We start from the raw sequence: 24,681 nt of genomic DNA on the forward strand, positions 1-24,681 counted from the left end.
ATTAGTCTAAGTGTTGTGACATGCAAGTTATCATTGGCAAAGTTACGGCACGCCTGCTGAGAGTCTTAGATTATAACTTTGGCGTCGCTTTGGCTAAGTGCAAGTGCTATCGCCGCTTCTTCGGCTTGGAGAGCGTAGCGAAAAAGGTAAGTATGGGAGCTGTTGAAACAGGCTGTTTCAGCATTTTATATTGAAGGTGAAAGTTCAGCACTAACACCTGTAAGCGGTAACGATGAATCTAAACCCGTATACGGTTAAATGGAACGCCCAAGGAACACGGTAGTCGGCCCACTAAACGTGAGTTTCGTGCGAACTGAAGATCTTTCTCGTTGCGCATATCGTACAGCTGAATACTGAATTCGTTAATCCGGGTTTAAAAGAAAAAAAGCTAGCGCTTTCATTGGGAAGAGACCGCGCTGGTTCCCACTTACAAAGACGCCGATAGGGAGCTTTTGGATTCGCTAAACGAAGATTGATAGGCTACTTGAGTCAATGGGCAGCATTGCCGTTTACTAATCTACAAGGAGAGATCGCTTTGAAGAAATAAGAATGGTTACACACAAGAATTGTGCTAATGTGCGCATCCTTGTCTACGCTTGCTTGGCACATGCAGCGACAATTGGCAACGGTGCACTGAGCGCAGCCGCGTTCCTCCGCCACGTCGAAAACGTGCGTGCTGTCGTAAAGTGGAGACGAAACATTTTATGACAAGATGAAAGTGAAGGCAAGTTAAGGCTGGATTTTATGGCAGTTATTTTTGCTGTCCTGTTGTAATTACAAACTATCAAATGAGTTGAGTAGTTCTGCACCATTTCAAGAGAGTGTATTAGGTTAACATGACTAAGATCTCATACTGCATCGGAATATTCAAGTTTACATCGTATTAGTGTAGTGTAAAGAAGAAGTTTCAAGGAAGAAGGGGCCATTGAAATGTGGCAGCGGAGATAACCTAACAACGGTTAACCCTTTTAATTACGTAATTACAGTGAAAAGTCCAGGTCAGATCGGTTGTTATATGCACCCCAAGGTATTTATAGTTTGTCAGGGATTCAAGAGGTGTGTTACAAAGGTTGGAATTTGATGGTTTGCTCTCAAAACACGTGAAAATTTACATTTCTTATTACTTATATTCATGAGCCATGTTTTACACCAAAGAGAAATGGAGTTAAGATAATGTTGAAGAGCGGTTAAATCGGCATCACATGTTATTTCTCGGTAGATTACGCAGTCGTCCACGAAAAATGAATATTAGAGGTTATGCAGGAAGTTAAAGCAATAATGAATATAAGGAAGAGCAGTGTACCTAGTACGGAGCCTTGTGGTACGCCGAAATGAACGGCACTCGGCTCATAGCGTACATTATTAACTGAAACAAATTGAGAACAATTTGTCAGAAAGCATTCGAGCCATGTTAGGAGCCTGGGATCTATATTAAGTTTATTTATTTGTGCAACATTAAGTTGTGACAGACTTTATCAAAAGCTTTGGAAAAAGCCATGAATATGCCTTCGGCAGAGCTAGATTGATCAATATAGACGTTTATTTTTTATTTATTTATTCATTTATATATTTATTGATTATTTATTGAACAATAATGACGTTTAGTTAGAGTCTAAAGGCTACGAGCTGAGTTTCGCATAAGAATGTTTTCCTGAAGCTATGTTGGTGACGCGTAAAAAATGAGTTAGACTCTCCAGTTAGAACTAATTGATTGGAAGTTGAAAACAAAAGATAACAGAAAATAAAAAAAACATTAAAAGTGATCTTACAAATATAATGATGTTACAATAAAAAAGCCATGTTAGCGTATTTATTCCTTGAATTTATATGGAAGCGCCAATCTAGCTGAGCCATCTGCGCGCACAGATATACAAGCAAAAAGATTTCTCTATTGCAAAAACAGACAAATAATAAGTCACACATCCCGCGATAACTACGCTGCTTTATATGCTACGAAGTATCGTTTAGTTTCTGCAGACCATAATTAGCTTTTCTTAACTGCCTTTAAAAATGCTATATTACATCACAAAGCGCTTACTAAAACCTCGCAAATACTCACTGGCACTTAATTTCAATGAACGGTGGTGTCTTAATGTATCACGGTTGGTTTGTGTCGGTCTTTCATGCTTCTAATTTTCTATACCTAGGTTGAAAAGCCGCGGCAACAAATTTATCGTGACATGATGCATACTAATCAGAAACAATCATAATTATCCATTTATGAGACAGATGCTTATGGAGGTCGCCACTCTTGTAAATAATCTTGGGTGAGGACGTGGGATTTTTTCAAAGGCACCGCAAGTAAATGCACATCGACAAATTTAAAAAATAGAAATAGTGACGCGAAAGCAGAGCCGAGAGTGCCATCACCGAATCCGCTTTGCTCGCATGATTGCTGCGTAACATTAGTACTTGCGCGCCTCATAATATCATATTGACCATGAAAAACGTGTTGGTTATTTTCCTGTACCTGTCATAGCTGACTGCTCTACTCAAGGTCACTGCAAGGTGCGAAAACGCGCGTTTCCACGATTGCGCCAAGCTGCAGCGGAATAGTTGTTGATGATGATGATGATTAGCGGCTCTCCCTTTGAATCGGGGCGTCAGTCGTTAGCAACCGACTTGCCTGTTTTATTACGCTTGCATGCTCTACTCGTAGCCAACTTAATAAATTTGCTTCCTCCACTCCCCTCTCTCCCTTATCTCTGTTTTAAGCTTTCATCGCTCCCACCCCCTTTTTTCTCCTCCCGCTGTTTCAAATTCTCATACGTATTATTACTCCGCTTGCGTAGCCATCCCTTCCATACTTTTCTTCCACCGCCACTCCAGTAGCCTTTTCCCTACTTTTCTTCCACCACTGCTCCAGTCGCCTCTTCGTCACCTCTATGGCCTTGAAGTTGATGTTCCGCCTCGCCCCAAATGCCAAACCCTCCGCAGCGTCCTTTCCCCCTCACCCGACAGTGGTCGTATCTCTGTGCAGCCCCTGACAATATGGGCCCTATTTTCGACAGCACAAATTCCCAGGGAATTCGCCGCGTTTTTTTTTTGCGTAAGCACGACGTAAGCAATCAGTGACGTGATGCACCTATAGCTCTGACGACATGCAGTGTAATTTGACGCTTCACTCCTAAAGATCGCAACCAAGTTATCAAACATTGCGCATAAGTTAATAAAAACACTTGGGACGTACTATAAAACTGAAAACGTTAGCTGAGGCTCGCAAGATAAACACATTTCTGCAGGTCAAATTTGGCGTCAACACCACATGGTGATCGAGTAACGTTCATCCAAAAGCAACCGAAAGGCGGATGTTGAGCTAAAGAACATCAAACAATTTTTCTACCGTGTTTATTTATTTATGTCTTTCAATCGCTTTTAGTAGCGCAGTTGGGCTGTCTGCTTCAATGCAAGCTTTGTTGCGTTATTACCTTCCCGTCCGACACGGCCGCCATGCTATCGTCTGCTGCTATGTTACAAGTTTACGGCGTGATCACAGAAAAAAACGGCCGCGACTATCGCTACTATGACACATGAGAGCAGCGAAGCACTAAGCCTGAGCCGCATGATACTGCGGCAATGGCGGGCGAAATGCACAGGAATTCGGCAGACGAAACGTATCGGTCGGTTTTAATGGCTACTTACAGTAAAGGGAGGGCGCCGTCTGGGCAAAGTAGTCAGAGGGTGTGGCGGCTGAGCTTGTACGACAGGCATAGATGAAGGTGCTGGCGACTGAGGCATTGTTCGGTGCAGAAATGGAGCAGGTTACAGAGACGGCGTTCTCACGGCTCTGGCGTACGTTTAGGGGTGCAGCAACCGCTGCATGATGCTGAGGAGTTGGAAGTGCCTAAGCTACCCCTTGTAATCTAATGTGCCTGATCACTGGGTCCAGAGTAGATGACGGCTCCCCACAATACGGAAGAAGGGAGACTTGGCGGCAACTTTTTCCCAAATGAGAGCTTTTATTTGTCCGAACAGTGCTGGGTCGTCTCTTTAGGTCGCAGCCAAACTCGACATAGGTGCGTTCTGAGCGCAAGCTCGTCTCGTGAGCGCCCGCTGCCTTCCGAACTCGTCAAGGCTCTGGCACGAATTCACAACATCAGAAATTGTAGGGGGGCTCTTGGTCAGAAGCATTTGGAAGGCGTCATCGCCCATTCCTTTAAGTATGAGCTTGACATTGGCGGCTTCCGTCTTCAAAGGGTCGACGCGCTTACACAAGCCAATCACGTCTTCAGTATAGCTGGTAAACCTCTCCCCACCTTGCTTGCCTCAGACACGCAATCTTTGCTCGGCGAGGAGCTTGCTTACAGCTGGGTGGCCGGACGCTCCAGCAAAGCGGTAAAGAACTCAGACAAAGTCGTAATTCCCGGAGAGTAATTGCGAAACCACAGCTTGGCGAGCTCGGTAAGATACAAGCCGATGTGAAACAGTTTGTCTTTATCGTCCTACTGATTGTGCGTACTCACGCCTTCGTAGGATGACAGCAAGTCTTCGACATCATTAGCATCCCGCCGCTGAACGTGGCGGAGTCCCACTGTCACAACAAGCCAGAGCGTATCACGACTGCGCCCGACGCCGCAGCGGGAGACTGGCTTGCCTCATGGGACATGGTGGACAGCGTCTGGTTGCGACGCTCCAGGGTGTGATTGAAACCCTTGACCTCCGCCACACGTAAGCGAGATAGCCGAGGCTCACGCAGATAATTCAGGCGTTTATTTACTGGCGACAGGTCAGAAGAGCGCAGATGTAGGCGTCCAGACGGTGGCCGACCTCACGCGCAAAAACGCCTTGCGCGGTGCTTCTTCTTACGCTGACAACGGCGTCCGTGCATACCATCACGTTTAGATTGCACTGCTTGTCCAGATACATGGCTGGGGCCTGCAACCTGCAATACCCTCATGGTATCACGGGTTTGATATTCTCGCTATAATATATATATATATATATATATATATATATATATATATATATATATATATATATATATATATATATATATATATATATATATATTATATATATATATATACGGGCAGGAAAGCAGTACACGTTGCAGGCTGACTGTCAAAATTTTAAACACGATAGTCTTCCTTGGGGTACTTCAGTCAGTGATTCGTTTCAGCCACCCGCCAAAAGTGAAACAGAACCTCCACACTTCATCAATATAGCCACAGCCAACTCCAAAGGTAAATGCCCGGTGGCAATCTTCATACTTGTCAAGATTGTTGAAGGAGACCAAAACATTACGTAAAACGAGGCAAAAATCAATTCATAAGTGTTTCTTTATTAAAGCCTCCATTATGCTTGATTTTTGCGAGAGAAAATGAAATACATCAAATAATGATAATGCATTCCCTCTATCGAGTGCTATCCTCCCCGCCACTGTGGCGTCTGGCGGCAGCAGTAAGAAAATGTTCCCCTAGAGTGGTTCCACATTCCGCTGGGAACGCGCATCGAGTAGGGCAATGCGGTTCTATAAACGTTGTAGAAGGTTGCTTCGATGCACGCGTGTCTCCGCCGTACGGCAACGCTGGCATCGAAAAACCCCTCTTGGAGCAGGGAACGCCGTAAACTTAAATTCTCTTGACCAAACCTGTAGCATCTTTCCTAGGGAGGAACGAGACGGGGGCGGATCAGCATGAGATGTGAGCGCAAAGACAAGGCATTTAATTACCAGGAGCGCCAGTCGTTTTTCGTCGACGTTTGCAAAGAACGGAGCAGATACCGCGCCCATATTTTAGGACTGGGACACTTTCTTAGACAGTGGTAAAATGACGCTGACGCTGCGCTAGGGACAAAAGTGGTGTTGACTTCATTGTCTGACTCAGGATTGGTCGAGCTTCCATAAATTTAAGGTCCTCATATATTTTATGCTAATGCTTTAAATTTTTGTACGCTTTAGATTTGTTTCCTTTTTTCCCCTGTTTATAGTGTGTACGCACTTTTCCTCGTTACTTTTCCATTTCATCTCATAACCTTCAACCCCATCAGAAGTATCAAACTGCGCCATTTTCGACAATAACGTTTCCAGCATTCACAAAAGCTCTCTCAATCCCTCTCGCTCCATCTTTTTCTTCATTTTTTTCCTATTTGCGCTAGTGGACTTTTTGAAGTCTGGGAACTTTGATTGACATTTTACTTTATACAGTGGAAGGGCCCTGACATTTTGCTTCAGGCTCACCACAAGACAACTACGTATAAGGGACCCTCCTGCACTAGCGAGCACGGCTTGCATTTCTTCGATTGTGAAAATTAAATGTAATTGTCGGTGAATTTGCACAAAAGCACAAATTTATCCTGCCCCGAAAGGAGCGCTAGCAGCACCTAACCTGTGACGAGACCCCAAGGATTAGCGCAAAGTTAGCAAAGAGGGAATGAATCGCTAGCGAAGCAATGCTGCACTGTCGCATACTATGTTTGTGTGCACGGAATTTGCAACAGCCGACCGGGTGGCGGTACCACCGGGATAGGCACTTGTAGTCAATACGACGTTTCGCCGACGTGCATCGTAGGTGCGGTATGACATGGCTACCGATGTCTAGTGAAACCGTGGTAAAATACAGAAAAAGCCGACTTTTGGGAAACGTTAAAAGCGCCTTTCAAACAACACTACCTCAGTGAAGATTGTCGGCACTCATATATTCATAGGTACGGAATAGGATGTTGGGCTGTTGAATTTTACAGACATTCTGAAGTGCTGGGGTAACAACCTTCAAATAAAAACACTTGGAGGTACGCCTAACGCCGCACGACGCAAAAAAATTCACTTATCAAAGGTTAAAAGTCAATTTTCTTACAATACATCTTGATTCTCGAAGTGTATTTTTATCTGCACGTTGTTTTTTACAGTGCTTCGCACTGAAGTTCGAATTACTAAGCAAAGACGTGGCAGGTCGTCATTCCGCGATGTCGGACGCTGAGAGTAAGTTTGTTCGACTTCGGTGTGTTCTTCTGATATTTCTTTGGCACCTAAGGTCCTTCCATAAAATCTTCAAATTGCTTTGGTACCCATGGGCATTTCTACACTTTCCTCACTTATATTTATTTTATTTACAATGAACGGGCATCCCGGCCTATGCGCTGTGGTATTGAATTTAATTTGTTCGAAATTTTTCTGGCGGTTCGTGACTTGTAAGCGGAGAGAGACGTAAAAAAATCCTCCGTCGCATGCCCCCGCGCGAGGGACACAAGTAAATGCAAAGCATTGGGGGTGGTCACGTGGCGTAGGTTGTGGTAGTTGGTGGTGGTAGTTGTAGTTGTTGTTGTCGTAGGGGTTGGGTAGTTGGGTTGCGGGACGAGAGAGAGAGAGAGAGAAAGAGAGAGAGAGAGAGAGAGATGAGAGACGTAAGTAGGTAACGTGGTATTTATTGCCATCGTTTGCACCCCACCCTCTCTGCGGGGCAATCGGTTCGATCTTTATTATTATTCTTTTCTTTCTTTTCTTTTCTTTCTTATTATCCCTCTCGGGAGGGCAGTGCGCCATCGTCAAAGTTCAGAAGCGATGGAAGCAACACCTTCAACCAGTACCGCGACGCGAGCCAACGTCAGCGTTGCAGTACCAGTTGAAGACATCGTGCCATCCTCTTCATCGACGGCGGCAGAAGACAAGGCGGCGAGTTGGCGCGCTGCCGACGCCGAACGCAAGCGTCTGAAGCACGAACTTCGTGCACGAAAAGCCGCGGCCAAACGTCAACGTCGGGCTGCTGATCCTTCGCTAGGGCAACGAGTATATTCGTAGCGCGCTCAGTAGAGGGAGAGGAGGTAGCACCTGCTGCTGCAACGCCTCTTTCAGCGCCGGAGCACGCGCATGCGCGCCCGCACCTGTTGTTGAGAGCGAGGAGGAGTGGGGGAGAGCGCGCAGCTGCCGTGGTGTGGACGCCGAGTTACGGGCGCATAACATCGTGAGTTAAAATGCTCTGCATTTAAAAGGCATATTTTTGTAACCCAAACAAAGCGGCCCTTTCGTGCTTTACTTGGTGGACTCCCGCCTCTGTTGTTTAAGTACCACATCGCACGTGGTAGCCATCGCGTCGTATTTCTTCCAAACACAGAGGCCATTCCTCAGCTTGGCCGCATTGTGACCGCAACCACTGCGATCCTCCGCTAATAACAATAACTGATACGGCGAGCCATGCTCATGCATAGCGTCTGACGAACAGACTATATTAATGTGCTTACAAGTGCGGCAACCCGGGCTGACTACATAGAGAAAAAGCATAAAAGATGAAGACAGAAACAAAAACACAAACACGGCGCTAGGAAGCTTGTTTGAAGTCAGACCCATTTTTTCTGTTCTCTCTCCCTGCTTCTCATCACGTCGTATTCCCTCTTTTTTCAATTCCTGTCTTCCGTCCTACCCTCCACCCGTTTACATGCAGCATCGTGCCTATACTCTTGTGTATAGTTTTCTCGCCTCGGCCAACAGAAGAACATTTTAGTACAACGTTTCGTGAATATTTCGTCGCGGTAGTGACTAAATAAAGTTTATGGAAGTGAAGATCGAGCAAATAGAAACGGGGAAAAAGATAAAAGAATCACTTTGTCTCTAGTTCCAAAAGCTTGTGCTTTCGTCTTCGCCTGGCTGATTAGGTTTTTATGAACCTGTAAGTCGGTGCTGACGATTCGCCGTTCCATTGTTCCCGTGAAATTAGTGCCACGTACTTTTGGTGGTCGGCCCCGCCCAGAAATATAAGCAGGCCCTCGTCGCACACAAAATGGTAGTATTGTCTCCGCATAGCCTGCAGATTCCTGTGAAGTCGGAATGACATTGTGGGAAAATCTCCCCCAATGGCATTTAGGTACGAAGTATTTGTTTGAATATTATGTAGCACCTGGGCTTCAGTTTCCGTTAGCTCGCAATGCTACAATTTTATATGCAGCTCGCTCCATTCTGGCTACTTTTAGATATTTACCGTACGTTTTGGTGCTTGAGTGTCGCATGGCGTCGGTCACAGGGGGGTAATAAGTGAAGGCGCACACTCGCCTTTTTGCCGCCTCGTTCGGCGGCAGTTCTTCGTGTTCGGGGGGCCACGTAGTCTTGAGATCTTTCTCGGGGATTCCGAAAGAACGGTTTGATGTGCAAGTGGTATTCTTCCTGTCGCTAGTATTCGCACAGCCTCTTGCGAATCGGTGATGATGCTGACGCCGCGGCCGTTTTCTTCTCCCCAGCGTATCGTGATAAAAAGGGTCTCCATGTGCTTTGTGGTGATGTTTCGCATGGTGATGTAATCAATGATGGCACCTTAACAGGTGGTCACCATAATGCCGCCGTTTCAGCATTATATTTTGCGGCATCGACATACACGTATGTCGTGGGTTTCGAATTCTTTTGCAGGGCGGTGACACTGACGTTTCTTATTTCTGGGTTGATGTTCGGATGCATGTTTTGAGGACGGGGCAGCGCCTTGATGTGTGATTGTTGTGCAAAGTTTAGGTCTCTTTCCTGCTCGTGGTGTCTGCGATCGCGTGGATTGCGTACTCGACATAAAATCGCCCTCCACGTGTGGTACTCTCCCAGTCGCATTTGTGGTGGTTCAAGAATTGCGTGTTTTATTTCTTGCATGGTGTTCGTGAGCCTTAGGTGAGCGAGTTTCTTATTGGGGGTGAACTGTGGTATTTTGAGGGAAGCTTTGGTCACTGTGTGTATTATTGCGTTGATGATCTCCTCGTCCGAATTTATGAGATTTTGAATAGGTAGACTGTAGCCAACGAGTGATAATGATTATTGGTTGTTAGCTGGTTGAATCGGTGTGCCAGTTTGGAAGCTTTACCACAAAGTTGCGTTGTGGTGGCGTCCGCTTGAGAATTTCCTTGCGCGTGCATGCCGAGTGTTTTTATTTGCCTCCTCTCGGGTATACGCGCTGTTCCTATGTATAGTAGCACTAAGATGTTTCTGGACATTTCTGCAGTGCAGTCGATCAATAGGAATTCTGAATTTCTCGGGCGCATTTGAGGCCGTTCTCCAAGAAAAGCCCACATATCCAAGTCAGTGAATTTCAAGCAGTTTGCGCGTGTTCTTGTAGGGAGCATAGGTTTTCCCGTAGTGTAAGGTCGCCTGCATAGATAACGTGTCCGACATTTGGGTGCGCCTGTAGTTGGGCGGTTTCATCGTGGCGACGTTGAATACGAGGGGAATCTGATAGATCCCTTCGGGTTGCCGATTTTCCAAGCTCGAATGGATCTGTTCGAAGTTTCCCCAGTCCGATCATCATTGTTCTCTTTTCAAGGAAGGCTGCGACGTATTGTAGATTCTTTCGCCACAGCCCCTTTGCCCAAAGAGTCTAGTATGGTTCGGAGCGCGACTGTATCAAAAGCCCCCTTTAACCGTGGCGATATGGTACCGGGTACTGCGTCATCTGTTGAATGTTTTCCGAAGTAAGTTTCATATCAGCCCGACTGTAAGAAGTATGCATGCAGCATTCACGAGCACCCAAAGACCTGTTAATACAGCCCTTGGGCTAGTATGATATTGAAAACGTGCTTAACATGAAGCAAATCGCAACGTCTTACCTTGAACGGTTGTTCAAGCATAACACCACACAACGCCCTAAATAAAATAGCCGGTTTGACGCACACATTTTATTCTACTTAAAGGCAATAAAAAATGAGGCTGAACAAACACATAGTCACGACATGTACTTTGAGGCCGGCATCAGTGACAATCAATTTCATTCCCTTCTGGTGTAGCACGTGGGAGATGAAGCTGAACGTTAAAAAGTGTAAGTTCATGCGCTTTTTTCGTATTTCGACAATCACGTCCTCGTATCACCTGGGTGACAATTCTCTTGAATCAGTATGGTCGTACAAATAACAATAATAATAATGATGTTTATTCACATTTCAAAATACAGAGCATTATCCAGCCTGCATAAGCCGCATGGCTTGTGTGCGCCGCTGGGCAGTCACAGGAGGGCGCAGATTGGGACACAACGGGAGTAGAAAGCTCAAGGAGCCCAGCAATTGCAAGGAAAATATCTTCAGCAACTGCCATGCCCAAGAAACGAAAAAAAAAAGAAAAAAAAGGAAAAAAAAACGCCAATGTACTTTTTACTTACATACACAGGAAAGGCATTTAGCAGTCAGTCGCACTTCAAATTGATACAATGGTTTTTTTTAGGTACATCCAAAACAGCGCAATGCATTCATTCAATGTCCACAATAAATGACATCAAAAATGTTTTCACCTGCTTCATATTATTACCACTGGCTCGGTTTTAATTCTGTTAAATAAATGTGGGACATAAAGGCACGGGTTCTTTTACCATAATAAGTGTACACACGTGGCAATACAAACTCAAAGGCCTAGCTTTAACATTCACAACTTTGAATTCATTTCGATAAAAGTGCTTGCACAAAGCATCAGACATAAATTGCTTTTGAACAGGTAAAACATGAAATTGTTTCATGACATCTTCCTTTGGTTCACCATGGTGCTTTCTACTATAAGCGAGGTTGTATGAAATTTTATGGAGGAGGGTGTTCAGATTATTGAGCTTATAAGATGATTGGAGACCATATATTGTAATTCCGTATTTGATAAAGGACTCTCCTAAACTTTTATATACAAGCTTTTTAACTGAAGTGTTGCAAATAGAGCACAGCGCATACAAAGAAGCGCACACTGCTCTAAGACGTATGGCAACGTATTCAATGTGAAGGCTCCAATTAAGTGTGTCGTTAAAATATAACCCCAAGTATTTTACGTTATGTTGAAGTATTAGCACGGTACAAGAACAGTTATTGCATTTCCTGCCGTGCAAGTGTAATGGGTAAGCTGATTGAAAAGACTTATAAGGGCTATGGAAGCAAATAAGATTTGTCTTAGGTTTATTTATACAGATATGATTATCGGTCAGCCAGTCTAAAATGGTACAAATGTCTCTCTGAAAGACACGGGCACCATCATTGTAGATTGCGCAAGGGAAAACTACGGCAGTATCATGGGCATACATATAGACATGGGATTCAAGGGAAAGACTGGCCAGATCATTAACATAAATACGGAGTAACAGCGGCCCGAGGATTGACCCTTGGGGTACCCCGGTTTTCATTAGTACCGGCTTACTATAACAATCACCTACCCGGACGCGTCGAAATCGTTTAGAAAAGTAATCTTTAAAAAAGGCAAGATAAGGACCCCTAAACTCAAAATCATTTAATTTATTAAGTAATATACAGTGGTGTATTGTGTCAAATGCTTTTGGAAAGTCTATGAATAATGTTATCACGAGGTTATTTTTACCAATTTCACTACACAAACGGTCATTGAATTCTTCAGGCAGATGAATAGTACTTAACCCACTGCGAAACCCAAACTGATGAGAGCTGAAAAGATCGTATTTCTGACAAAATGAATTCATATTGTTGTAAACTATCTTCTCAAGTACACAAGCTAAATAATTCAGAATGGCTATAGGCCGGTAATTTGCAAAATTTTTTCTTGAGCCCTTTTTTAATAGGGGCCGTATCACCGTGATCTCAATCCCTTCGGGTATTCTACCCGTTCTGGAGGTTTCATTAATGATATAAAGTAGTACTAATTTAATATGACTGAAATTGCACACAAGATCTCGTAATCGTATTGAATCCAGGCCAGGAGACTTGGTATTGGGCATGCTTCGTATGGCCTGCCTTAAGTCAAACTCGGTGGCCATTGGTAAATAGGCAGAATTACAACATGATGAAGACTCTAGAACAGATACAGGCTGTAGGTTATTTTGATGCAGTTTTTCAAGCGCTCATGAAAACTGGTCACTAAAATTATTAGCTAATACTTCTGGAGTTTGGCATGGGGAAGCTTCCGCGATAACTTCATCAATATTAGCCTTTGGCGGTCGGCCAATTATTTTGTTCACCAGTTGCCAGGTTTGCTTTGTGTTCTTGCTACGAAGGGAAAATTCAGTGATTTGATATTTATTTTTTGCAAGCCTTAATTTTGCAGTAAGTGTATTTCTTACTTGTTTAAATTCCTCTCTCGCGAGTAAATCAGTTGGGTTTCTTTAGGTGCGAGAGAGCAATTATATCATTGTCAATCCACGAACTTCCGGTATTTCTTCGTTTAAGTTGTAACTTAGTCCTTGAAACATGATAAATTTGTTGAAATTTTGCTACCAGAAGTTCGTAAGCTTGAATGTGGTTGTGATTCAGGAAAGAATTCCAATCGAAAGAACGTACGTATTGGTCTACATTACCTGCGTTTATAACAAATTTCTCTTTTTTAGAAGGCTCATGCATATTATTCGCTTCACCTAGTACTGTCAACGTAGTGAAATAATGGTCAGCAACCTTTTCCTTAATAACACACCCCAAAACATTATGTTTCTTTAGCTTAGTGGAAATATGGTCGATGCATGTTTTCGTTACCCTATCGCCTGTTATCTCCTCTCTGGTGTAACCTATAATCTGGTTTTCTATCTCATGACTCGCTAATAACGAAAGGTATTTAGTAGCAGTGGTTTTTAGCTTGCCTGAAATGTCGATATTCATGTCTCCCACTAGTATAATGTGTCGGTTAGTACCATGCTTCTTTAGAAAACTGGAGAGCTTTTCAAAGAACGCCTCAGCGTTGCTGTTAGGAGGCCGGTACAGTGCACATACTAGGAATTCTTCTTGCGACCTAGTCAGGGACCAAACAAGTATTTCGGCCTCATCAAAACACACTGGGATTTGTTCCCATAACCAGCCCTGCTTAACAAACACCATTACGCCTCCCCCCTTTCTTTTTTTTCTGCAAAGCGAGAAGGATTGAAAATTATCGATTGTAAATTGAGGACATTTTGGTTCCGTGATGTTAATCTCTGTATGACCGAGTATTTCTAGGATTACAAGTGTTTTTTTTAAATATAACTGCAGCAGATCCCAGTGCTCGCGCAAACTCCACGTTGATATGGATTAGGTCGAAAGTCGCGTGATTGGATTGTTGAGTTTGCAAATCTCGCCTTTTTTCAAGCCAGTCTTGAAAGGAACTTAATGTGTCATCCATACTAAACAAGTTTCCTCAGCTCATTTTCGTTGTCAATGTGGATAATCGGAGCACCTTCAATTTTTTTTCACCAGTACTCGACCACCTCGGATCCAGACAAATTTGTACCCTTTGACCTCGGCTTCCGCCTTCGCCAGCCAAAGGAGTCTCCTTGCTTTGGCTGTAATGTTTTCGTTCACGTAGAGTTTTTCGCCCTTTAGAGCAAGCCTTTGTTCCAACCATTTATCACTCGTTTCTCGACTTGAGAAACGTACAAGTAGGCGGGGGATCCGTAGTTGGTTCACCTTTAGTTCTGGGAACAGCTTCTATAGCATCAGGCCCAGGAACGGGAAGGCCAAGCTTGCTAGCGAGTGTTGCAATTGTTTCCCTTAGGTTTTCATTTGTCCGGAACTCTATGCCATGTATTTCTAAATCGTTCTTACGCGAGTAAATTTCAAGCTTTTCGACTTCGTTTTCCAGCTGGCTGAGGCGTGAATTCTTTTCTGCTAGCTGAGCTTCCAGAGCGGTCGTCCTCTTTTGCAGCTCGTTTATATCTTCTTTTTGTGTTTCTATCTTGACGCCAAGATCTTTCATGCTCCATGATACGAATTCAATGCTTTTTTCCATTTCTTGTATAAGCTTTGACTGGTTTTCTATCTTGGTATCAGTAACTGTGTTTTTCAAGTTGTTGTTCCTGTTTCCTTTCCAGCGCGTCCAACCGGCTGAGAACTAGATCCAGTTTAGACACCAGTTTTTCTAGCAATGCGTTATCGGAGCTGCTATGTCCCCTGTCCGGCAACGGCACCGGCACCGCCGCGAGCGCATGCGCAGATACCTCATGCTCGTCAGAGGAAGACTATTGTTGAAAAGAACAGGTTGCGCATGACCAGGCTTTCAGCTCGTTTTGCGATAGCTGCTTTAAACGTTTCTTAGTAAGACCAGAACACTTTCCGGAATGGTAAAGATTATCACACTTTGAGCATGCCAGGCTTTGAACATCAGTCGTAATCGCTTTCTTGCACGCAACACACAAGTTTTCACTAGACATCATGTGAACAAGAATTGTGCAGTCCGGTGGAGCAAAAGGCCGTGCAACCACTTATCCGAAATAGGCAGACTGAGTCTCACCTAGAACAACAAGATGGAATGAGTGATCCCGCCGCGCGTACTCCGCCGGACTGCAGTCGGTGTCCGTGAGCGCTCGCTGTTATACTCTTGGGTAAGAGTTGTCAAGTCATGGTTGGCTGTGGTGAAGGGGACGTCGAACCATGATAAGTCCAGGCTTAGTAGCAGATCGCTGCAGGCAGGATCCGAGTTCTCATCGAAGCATCCAGAAGGAAACCATCGCATGCGCAGTTGCGTCCCAGGGTGACCCGACCGAGTGGTTTCCTAAAACAACAAGATATATTGAGTGATCCCGCCTCGCGTACTCCGCCGGACTGCCAAATATATCGGCCTACATATAACACCAAATCTTTTCTAGAAAAAGCATATATATTTCATCACTAACAAAGCAAATCACATGCTCCGGCATCTTAAACGAAACTTTCAGTCTGATCCTTCATCTTTCAAGCTACCGTTTTACAAATCCACTATCCGCAACCTACTCTAGTATGCCTCGTTGATATGAGATGCTCACGTAGAAGTACTTATTCATCAGCTGGAAATGATACAAAATAACTCTGCGTGTTTCAGTCTTTCTATCAGCGAGCATCCAGAGTGTCTACAATGAAATTGAACAAGGAACTGCCATTGTTCACCTCGCGTCGTAAAATCATTCGGCTCAGCCTTTTCCAATATATACTCTTATCATGATACCCTTCGCGACTATTTTATAACCACAATGTCATATGTATCTCCACGTTTTAGCCACTCCAACAAAGTAGGCGAGATTTCATGCCATACAACAACTTTTTCTAAATCATTTATCCCGTCAACGTGAAAAGAGTAGCGCCATCTTCCCCGTGATACTGCTGCAATCATCAATCCGAGTTGTTTATTGCTGCTGTTCGTAATACCGTTGTGTAACCTAAATTTTAACAAAGCGGCGTGCCTTGGGTAAACACCTTTTGATGTTATTATCGAATGTATGTGAAAATCATGCCACTGTACAGTGTATATTGTTGCATATTTTGTATTTACGCTGCTGCGTTTTGTTCTTGTTGTATTTGGTACCCCACCTACCTCTTTATGTATTCACCCTGCCGGTATTCACAAAAAAAACTCTGTTTGTCATAATGGTAGCACTGGCTTCCTTGGATTAATGGGGTGAACAGGTCACTTCTCTAAGACAAAAGCAGCGACGATTTAACAAAAATTCGCGGACACTCAACATAACCGGTGCCGGGTTAAATTGTCGCTAGTAATAAATCGACGACGACATGAGACGCCGACAGCCCGAGACCTTAGATGCGCCGCACCTAATATACTAGAGGGAAATATGTCGCTGCTGTCACCCGACGTAGTGTGCGCCGCCATATCCGCGAGGGACTTTACTCGTCTACTGACTTGGCTTTCCACTTGGCTTAACTTTGCTCTCGAAGCCAAAATGGACAAGAAATATATCCCCAATATACCAATTTTTGGTTATCGTCCTGTATAAAGGTTCTAAATGTTTCTTGAGAAATATATACTTCTGGAATACAACGATGTTTATTGGCAGATAGGGAAAACTAAGTTCCAGTTCGAATGGTCACGAGAAACATACATCCAGAGCATGTCGCCCAGGGTACGGTTAAAATGTTCTGTCATCCCGTTTGTTTGGGGGTGGTAGAATGTTGTCGTCGTGTAAACAACGCGGCGTTTAGTGAGCAGCAAGATTTACAAGTTCCACAGAGTATACTTTAAAGTTAAAAGAAGTTGTTTTTAAACCCGTGTCCCCTCCCAAGTCAAATTTTGTTTTCATGGCCTCTCGAATGTGCAAAAAGCCTCGCCCACTCACCATCCTCGCCGACTTCAGCTGCTAGCGGATCCTCCTGTTTAGAGACACGATTACCGGATGCGTCTTTGACGAGCGACTTGATGGCGTCGAGCTTCTTTTGCTGCTCAAGCAGCCACCGCTTTCGCTGCACCTCCTCCATTTTTTTCTCCATCTCTCGGGTCTCCAGGTGCTTCGGATACTGCTTCTCTGAGAGCTTTGGGCTGCACGAGATGGTGTACGGCTTGGTTGGAGAGATGCGCTTGAGTGGCGGGAAGGCGCACACCCTAGGAGTGTGCACGGTGAACACGTAGCTGCACGTCTCCGGCTCCTCCACACTTTCCACGTAATCTGTCGAGTCTTCGTCGCAATAGTACCGGACTTCAGCTCTCCGTGGAACTCCGGTGATGTCGCACTTGGAACCGTGGCTGCAGATCTGACTGTGGTACTTCTGTTGGCCTGTCTTGTTGAACTGCTCCAAGTTGGTTTCGTTATTCCAGTCAAAATCAGATCCCCCGTCGCTCAACTACTCCCTGGGCGCTTCGTGCCGCAACATAAAACGTTGAAAAAGGAAAGATGCGACATCGCGTGCAGTGGCAGTGGACAGTGCAGCTGTTTCTGCATACTGGGTCGAGTGGTCAACCGCCACAATATTCAAACGGTTGCCTGTGGTCGTGCTGGGAAGTAGACTCTAAAAGTCTTTTCCAACGCGGTCAAAAGGTCGTCGTGGACACGGTAATGGCTGCAATGCTCCTGTGGGGTGTTGAGGAGGAAACTTACGACGCTGAAACTCTGTGCAAGAGCGGATGTACTTGATCACAAATGTGTACATCCCCGCCAGTACTGCAAACGGAGCCGCTGATACGTTTTAAACACTCCGGCGTGGGCGTACTGTGTGTCAGCGTGGTAGTAAGACCAAAAGTGTGAACGCAAATGGCCAGGAATGACGAGTAACCACTTCCTGCCTTCAGGTGAGTAGTTCCGGAGGTAAAGCAGGTTGTCATGTATGGCGCAGTGTGAAGCCTGGCGGCGTGTTGCCCGGGACGCTGAAAGTGTTGATGAACTCGACGGCTATTGCAAGATTGCGGTGATCCACGGATTCTTACGCTGTTCCGAGGCCATATCATGTATGGCTAGTGACGCCAACGAGCAGTCTGCTGTGAAAAGGCTACCAGTGTCGGACACGACTGGTGATCGAGGCAGAGCTCTGGGGCACTGTGTTTGCGTCTGGACCGGTATAAGATTCGGATATCGTAGTCTTCAAGTAGAAGAGCCCGACATCCGAGTCTACCAGAAGGGTCTTTCCGTGAGGACAGCGAGCATAGAGCGTGGTGATGCCTGACAACGTTGAAAGGACGACCGTAGAGAAAATGGCGAATTTTGGTGATAGCCCAAACGATAGCCAAACATTCCTTCTAGGTGACGGAATAGTTCAGCTCCGCCTTTGTCAGTGTGCGACCGGCGTACGCAACAACGTATTCGTGGAAGACTGCTTTGCGCTAAGCGAGAACGGCACCAGGACCGACCGCACTGACGTCAGTGTGTACTTTGGTAGGTGCAAGCGGGCCAAAATGGCGCAATGCTGTTGGCTACGTTAGCGGGCTTCGCCTAGCCACGAATGCCTTTTCACAGGCAGGAGACCAGTCGGTAATTTCTGCGCTTCCGTTGAGGAGCTGCGTCAAAGCAGCGATAATAGTGGCAAAGATTTGGACGAATCGCCTAAAAAGGGAACAGAGGCCAATGAAGCTTCGAAGGTCTTTCAGAGTGGTCGGTTTTGGAAACTCTGCCACTGCACGAAGCTTTTCCGGGTCCTGAGGAATGCCGTTTTTGAAACAAACTGGGCCAAGATTGTTAGCGTCTGAGCATCAAAACGACACTTTTTGAAGTTTAGTTGTAAGCCAGCCGAAGAAATGCAGGTCAACACTTGTTGAGGCGCTCAAGGTGCTTTTTGAAATATGGCGAAAACACGACAATGTCGAGATAACACAGACAGGTTTTCTACTTGAGGCCCCATAAAACATCGTCCATCATTCGCTTGAAGGTATCTGGAGCATTACAAAGCCCGAAAGGCATCACATTGAATTCATAAAGCCCGTCGGGCGTTATGAACTCTGTTTTTGAGCGATCGGCATCGGCCATTGGCACTTGCCAGTAGCCGGACCGCAAATCTAGCGAGGAAAAGAACTCCGTCCCTGTAAGCAGTCAAGAGCATCGAGGACACGAGGTAGCGGGTAGACGTCCTTGCGTATAATCTTGTTTAGGCGACGGTAATCTACGTAGAACCGGATCGACCCGTCTTTCTTTGTTGCCAGTACCACGGCGGAGGCCCATGAGTTGGTAAAGGGCCGATTTCAATGCGGGCAAGTATATCTGCTACTTGCTCGTCGATCACGCGGCGCTGCGCACCGCAGGTGACACGCGATATGGGCGCATCCGTAGTGTGGCGTGGGAGCCAGTGTCAATTTCATGGGCGATATTCAACGTGCGTCGCAAGGTCTGATGGCAATCGAACGATCCGCGAAAACATTGTTGAAGTTTCATGAGCTGGTCGCGTTGGTCCGAGGTGAGGTCTTTGTTGATAACCTATAGGAACACGTCGGGACTTGCCGTAAACTCGGGACTACGTGCTCTCACTGAAACAATTGAGGTTCCTGGGGCACGGCCTTTACGTGCGAGGAATCAACAGCGCCCACGAATCCCAGACATTCCCCGTGGAACAGTGCTGTCAGACAAGAGGATGCGTTGCAAATCACAATTAAGCTTGACCAAGAGCGAACGTCAAGTTCAGCGGAAGGTAAGGGGAGCAGCTTGCGCGAAAGAAAGAAACTGGACAGTGGGAAAATTACTGCTGTGTCAAGGGCGACATTGCAAGAAACGCGCACAATCACGGAGCAGCTCGGGTAAATATCGGTATCATCAGAAACCATCATCTTGATGGACATTTCGCCCTGCTGTGGCTCCCACAACGATAGAAGTTCAACTTGCGGACGAGCGCAATCGATTATGGCATAGTAACGGGATAGAAAGTCCCACGTAAGAATGATATGGTGAGAACATGACGGGAGCACAACGAACTTGATGACGTCAGTGATGGCTCGGATGAGGACACGAGCTGTGCACATCTCTAGCGTCTTAACGTTTGCGCAATTGCAGTCCGAAGAGTAAGTCCACCGAGGGGTGTTGTGACTTTACGCAACGAGCGGCAGATACGTTCCCTTAACACCGATTAATTCATTGATTGTAGGGTTTAACGCACCGACGCAACGCAGGTGATGAGGGGAGCCGAAGTGGGGGGTTCCGGATTAATTTGGACCACCTGGGGATCTTTAACGTCCGCCGAAATCTCGAACACAAGGGCGTTTTTGCTTCTCGCCTTCATCAGAAAGGATGCCGCCGCGGCCGGGAATTAAACCCGCGACCTCGTGCTACTTAACAGTGACACTGCGGCTCCCGTATCAACAAGCGCGAGTGGAGCGACACCTTTCACAGTCACATCTATAACGTTAGCGGGTGAGATAAGAGGACGTCGGCATTTTGACGTAGGTGCAGTTCTTGCCCCGGGAAGTGCAGCCGTCATTTTCCCTCAGCAGTCGGATTTTGTCGGGGGCGCATAGGCGACACGGAGCGGTGACGCAGGGAAGCAAGGCGACGGCTCGAAAATGGTAGTCGCTCAATAGTGCACGAGATCAAAATTATGGCCACCGACAGCACATCCGCGCCACGTGCCCGGGCATGCAGTATGAGCGACAGACGGGGCGGTTGTCTGGTGTGCGCCACGGATTGAGCTGTTCTGGTGCCGTTGGAGGATACGGTGCCGGCCGCTTGGGTGCCGAGTACTGATATGAGTGGAAGGCCCCTGGCTCCGGTTGTCGTACGACGGAAGCGTAAGTCACCCCAGCCGGTGAAGCGAAGGGCGCTGCTATGGGTACCGTTGGGGTCGATGCTACTGGGGGAGTGAGAGGCGCTTCGGCGGTAGTTGAAAAGGGCGGTGCGAATGGCGACGATAGTCGAGGGTGAAGTCACAGATACAGGCACATCTGGCGTTTGGCAGGCTGAGGGAAGCGCCTCGGTGACCTGGTCTTGGATCACTCGCTGCACAGTCGGGGGCAGCGGAAAGGGAGGCTCTCAAGCACTAGGGAGCAGGGCCAGCTGGCGCGAAACGTCTGCACGCACGAACGACTCGATTTGCTGCAGAAGTGGAGAAAGGTCGGAAGGTACGCGCAATGACGACATTGACCCTTGTGGAGCATCTTCGTTGGTCAGTATGCAGTTTCGGACTGAGGCATCGCAGGATCCACCCGCTTGCAGAGGTCCACAACGTCCTCAATGTAATTATTGTAACTCGTCATCTCACTGTGCTCGCACGCGAAGCCGCTGTTCAGGGCGAAGCTTGCGCACAGCGGGGCCACGGAACGCCTTAATGAACTCAGTCTTAAATTCAGACTAAGCATCCATGCGCACTTTGTGGTTATGAAGCCACGTGTTGGCGAGCTCGGTAAGGGAGAACTCCATATTTCTCAGCTTCATTCCATCATCCCATCAATTCTAGGCGCTCACCCTTTCGTACGCAGACAGCCAATCTTCGGCACGCATCGGCGTCGTCGTTGCCAATAAAAGGCTGGGTCGCGTTCGCGAAGGGACCCGGAGAACACGAGGGGTGCCTGCTGTAGAGACGCCATGTCGTGTTCGATTTCTCGATGCAGGGGCGTGAGCACTCGCTTGCTTCGTAGTTCCAGGCTGGGGTTCGCGTGGAGACTAGGACCTCCACCACAATATATAGATCTTTATTGGCAGGTCTGGCAAGAGGTTCCAACGAGGTCTGGCCATTTCAGAGTCCAAACGAGGTCTGGAGTCCGGGAGCAGGTCTCGCGCCGAAGCACTGACGATAGAGCTGCCGCCGTGTCGCTACGGGCGACATATAATCACAGGGAGTTTGATGCCTCAAGGGAGGTCAGCCTCCGCTTTAGTCAAACACATACCCGCTTGTGGGGACTTGTGCTCTAACGGTCGCTCACAATCTTTGTTACAGGAGCACCATTTTTTATAATATTTCAGCACATTTAGGTACTATGTTGCAATAAAACATCTCTACTAACATGAAACCTGCGGAGGAGCGCAGCATGCAGTCTTTAAGTGTACTTTTGCTACTGCGTTTTGGCCAACAGAGATAGATAGATTTGGCCTTTGTGGGATAGATGTGTGCAGCTGTCCTGTAAACGTCTACTGTCTTTGAACCACGAAGTGATCTAGCACGACGAGTAAAGGAGTGTTCCCGGCAGTTTTTGCGGTTCTTTAGTGCCGTTTCTTGGTTATTTAGTTACGGTGCTTCCCTGGTTTCTCTCTGCTTTAGAACCGTGAATACGTGAGACTGCCATTGCGACGACGACAGGAGACAACAGCCAAGCCCCTAAGGGGCTTCGTTCATAACAGTTGCCTTTTTAAAGCCGCGCGCAACTTTCCAGGCTGTTCATAAGCCAAGCCCCGCACAAGTGGAACATGCCTGCCGGTACTTACCAGAACGCTTGCGGCCACCAGATTTCCCTCTAGTATAAAATAGTATGGAACTCTATGGTGCCAGTAGCCTTGAACCAATACGTACTGGCGCAGTTGTTTATTCTGTTGAAGAACACAGAACCAACAGCCGGGTGCAGAGAGGTGACGTCACGTTCAGCCGTCGGTGGTGGCATTGCATTAGCTCAGCTGCCGACCTTGCTGTAAAGCAACACCTTTCCTCCGCCTGAATGCCAAGCGTAAAAAAGAGTGTTTGGAAAGGGTATTGCAATGTGGGTGGAATGGGATATCCGCCAACTAAACGATAATATGTGTTAACAAGCCCGTGAGTGACAGGCAGGCAATGCTACCGGTGAGGCCAGTAAAAAGACCACGGGGATTGTGCCAAAGCATGCAAGCAGTGTTACAACGATGTGCAAATGTCAGGCCACAAGTTCCGAATTTTGGAATCGTAAAGGAGGAGGGAAGATTGAGCTTGCAAAAATAAGACATCTAGTGGAACGAGCTTGAGGGCTGTGACAGAAAGACAGGCTGAGGGATTGCTAAAGATTCAATAATAGGTCTTCCAACAATTTAACCCAACAGTGTTATTAGGCTCATTACACGGACCACACTATAGATGGCGCGGAGAATTTCCCCAGCGTTTTCCGCACTCCAGAGCTGCTCATTCGGCGGTCGCATGGGCGAGACCATTCCGTCGGCTTTGTCGTCGCGTGGGCGGGACCATTCTGTAGGCTTTGTCGACTGCTTTACCGACGGTTGTTTTGGGCCTCTTGGCACAGCTTCGCGTCGTATGCGCAATTCCTTCCCACGGCTTGAATAACTTCTTCAACAGCACCATTTGGCTAACCTGGACCCGACAGAATTAAGTGGTCGAACGGCAAAGATGCGTTAAGGATTGGTTACCTGGGCGGGAAAACAAAATATCTGGACCACATAAAGACATCTGGCCACGGGAGTAACGCTAGAAAAACGCAGTGCTTTCCTCGAATTTGGCTCCGTTTTTTAAATTGGTGAATACCAATTCGGTTTCATTTCTTTTCATTTCATTTTATTTTCCTAAAGACCCGCGAGAGGGTATTACATAGGGCGTGGGTAACCAAAGTAATTAACATAGAAGCCGTGGATCTAACCTTAATAATGCTTTCTGTGAAGAATGATGGGCAGGTAATGGTTGCGATGTCGCTAGGAAGGTCGTTCCAGCCTAGTGCTGTACCAGGATAAAATGAGGTTGTGTTTCAACAGGTGTTACAAAAGGAAGCACGAGCAACCAGTTCTGCTAAATAGCGATTATTAAAGTTTCCTGGGCTTTCTCGCATTTCTCAAACTCACTCAAATAACTAGTTTAAATCGGTATAAATGGGAATCACTAAGCTCACATGCTGAATTCTTTCGGTGTCTGCGCCTATGTCATGCGGTGGCGTAGCCCCGAGCTAGCACATCAGGCTGGCAGGTTCCGCTTTCTCACCCTTCAAAAGACGCTCCTCTCCGTCTTCTTTCTCCCTCCTCACGGGCCACGTCTGTATAGACAGCGCTTCCTACACCTCCATACTCACCCGCTGTGGTGGCTCACTGCCAAAAGCGTTGCGCTGCTGAGCACGCCGCCATGGGATCGATTCCCGGCCGCGGCGGCCGCTTTTGTAATGGAGGCAAAAAAGAAGAACGCCCGTGTATACGAGATTTTGGCGCACGGTTATGAAATCCGGGTGGTCAAAATTATTCTGGAGCCTTCAGCCACAGCCTGCGCCCTACGGGAATAGGATGGTCACACGGTGCTTCCCTTTTTAACCCAACTCCCGTCCATTCTTTTCGTAAAAACGTTTTCAACAACCACAACAACAACAACACTACGGAGCACCTCATCGCCTGCATTGCGTCGGTGCGTTAAGTCCAACAATCTATCAATACTCCATACTCCTAAGGAACCTACAAAGTAGCTCTTGCTAGGTGCCTTAGTGTAATTCATCGAACAAGAATTCTGGCAAAGATGTTGGGGGCGGGGTACCAACTCTGCTTTTAGTTGTGTGCGAAAGCCGTGCACACAAGCTTACGCGTCTTTCCCTTCCCTTTGGGCTTGCTCCAAGTCTTATTTTTTGCACTGTTACGTGCGCACCAAAAAGTTGTTCGATGGTGTTACACAGCCCCGAAGCCACGAGGCGAACCTCAGAGGTGCTCGTTGAAGTACCAGGTCTCGTTTAAGTGACGTTCTAAGTGCGTCTAGCTTTTAGCGCTCCTACGACCCCAGGACCGCATGAGCATTCAGACGGCAATTCTGAGATCGGTGAACAGATCTGTT

General features: G+C 46.5%; 1 protein-coding gene across 1 annotated transcript in view; it reads right to left on the reverse strand.

Moving 5' to 3' along the window:
• The window catches only part of LOC144172504 (arylsulfatase B-like), a 160,174-nt gene extending 138,707 nt beyond the window's left edge, over positions 1-21,467 (reverse strand). Inside the window, exons 1-3 of the mRNA XM_077701191.1 lie at positions 21,432-21,467; positions 20,904-20,966; positions 16,899-17,346 (exon numbers count right to left, since the gene is read on the reverse strand). Of these exons, the coding sequence (XP_077557317.1) occupies positions 16,899-17,346; positions 20,904-20,966; positions 21,432-21,467 (547 nt within the window). The remainder of the gene's footprint in view (positions 1-16,898; positions 17,347-20,903; positions 20,967-21,431) is intronic.
• Positions 21,468-24,681: the final 3,214 nt, after the last annotated feature.

Source organism: Haemaphysalis longicornis, unplaced genomic scaffold (genome assembly GCF_048455015.1).
Source record: "Haemaphysalis longicornis isolate Haplotype H1 unplaced genomic scaffold, Haemaphysalis longicornis Haplotype H1 scaffold_23, whole genome shotgun sequence".
In the NCBI taxonomy this organism is placed as follows: Eukaryota; Metazoa; Arthropoda; class Arachnida; order Ixodida; family Ixodidae; genus Haemaphysalis; species Haemaphysalis longicornis.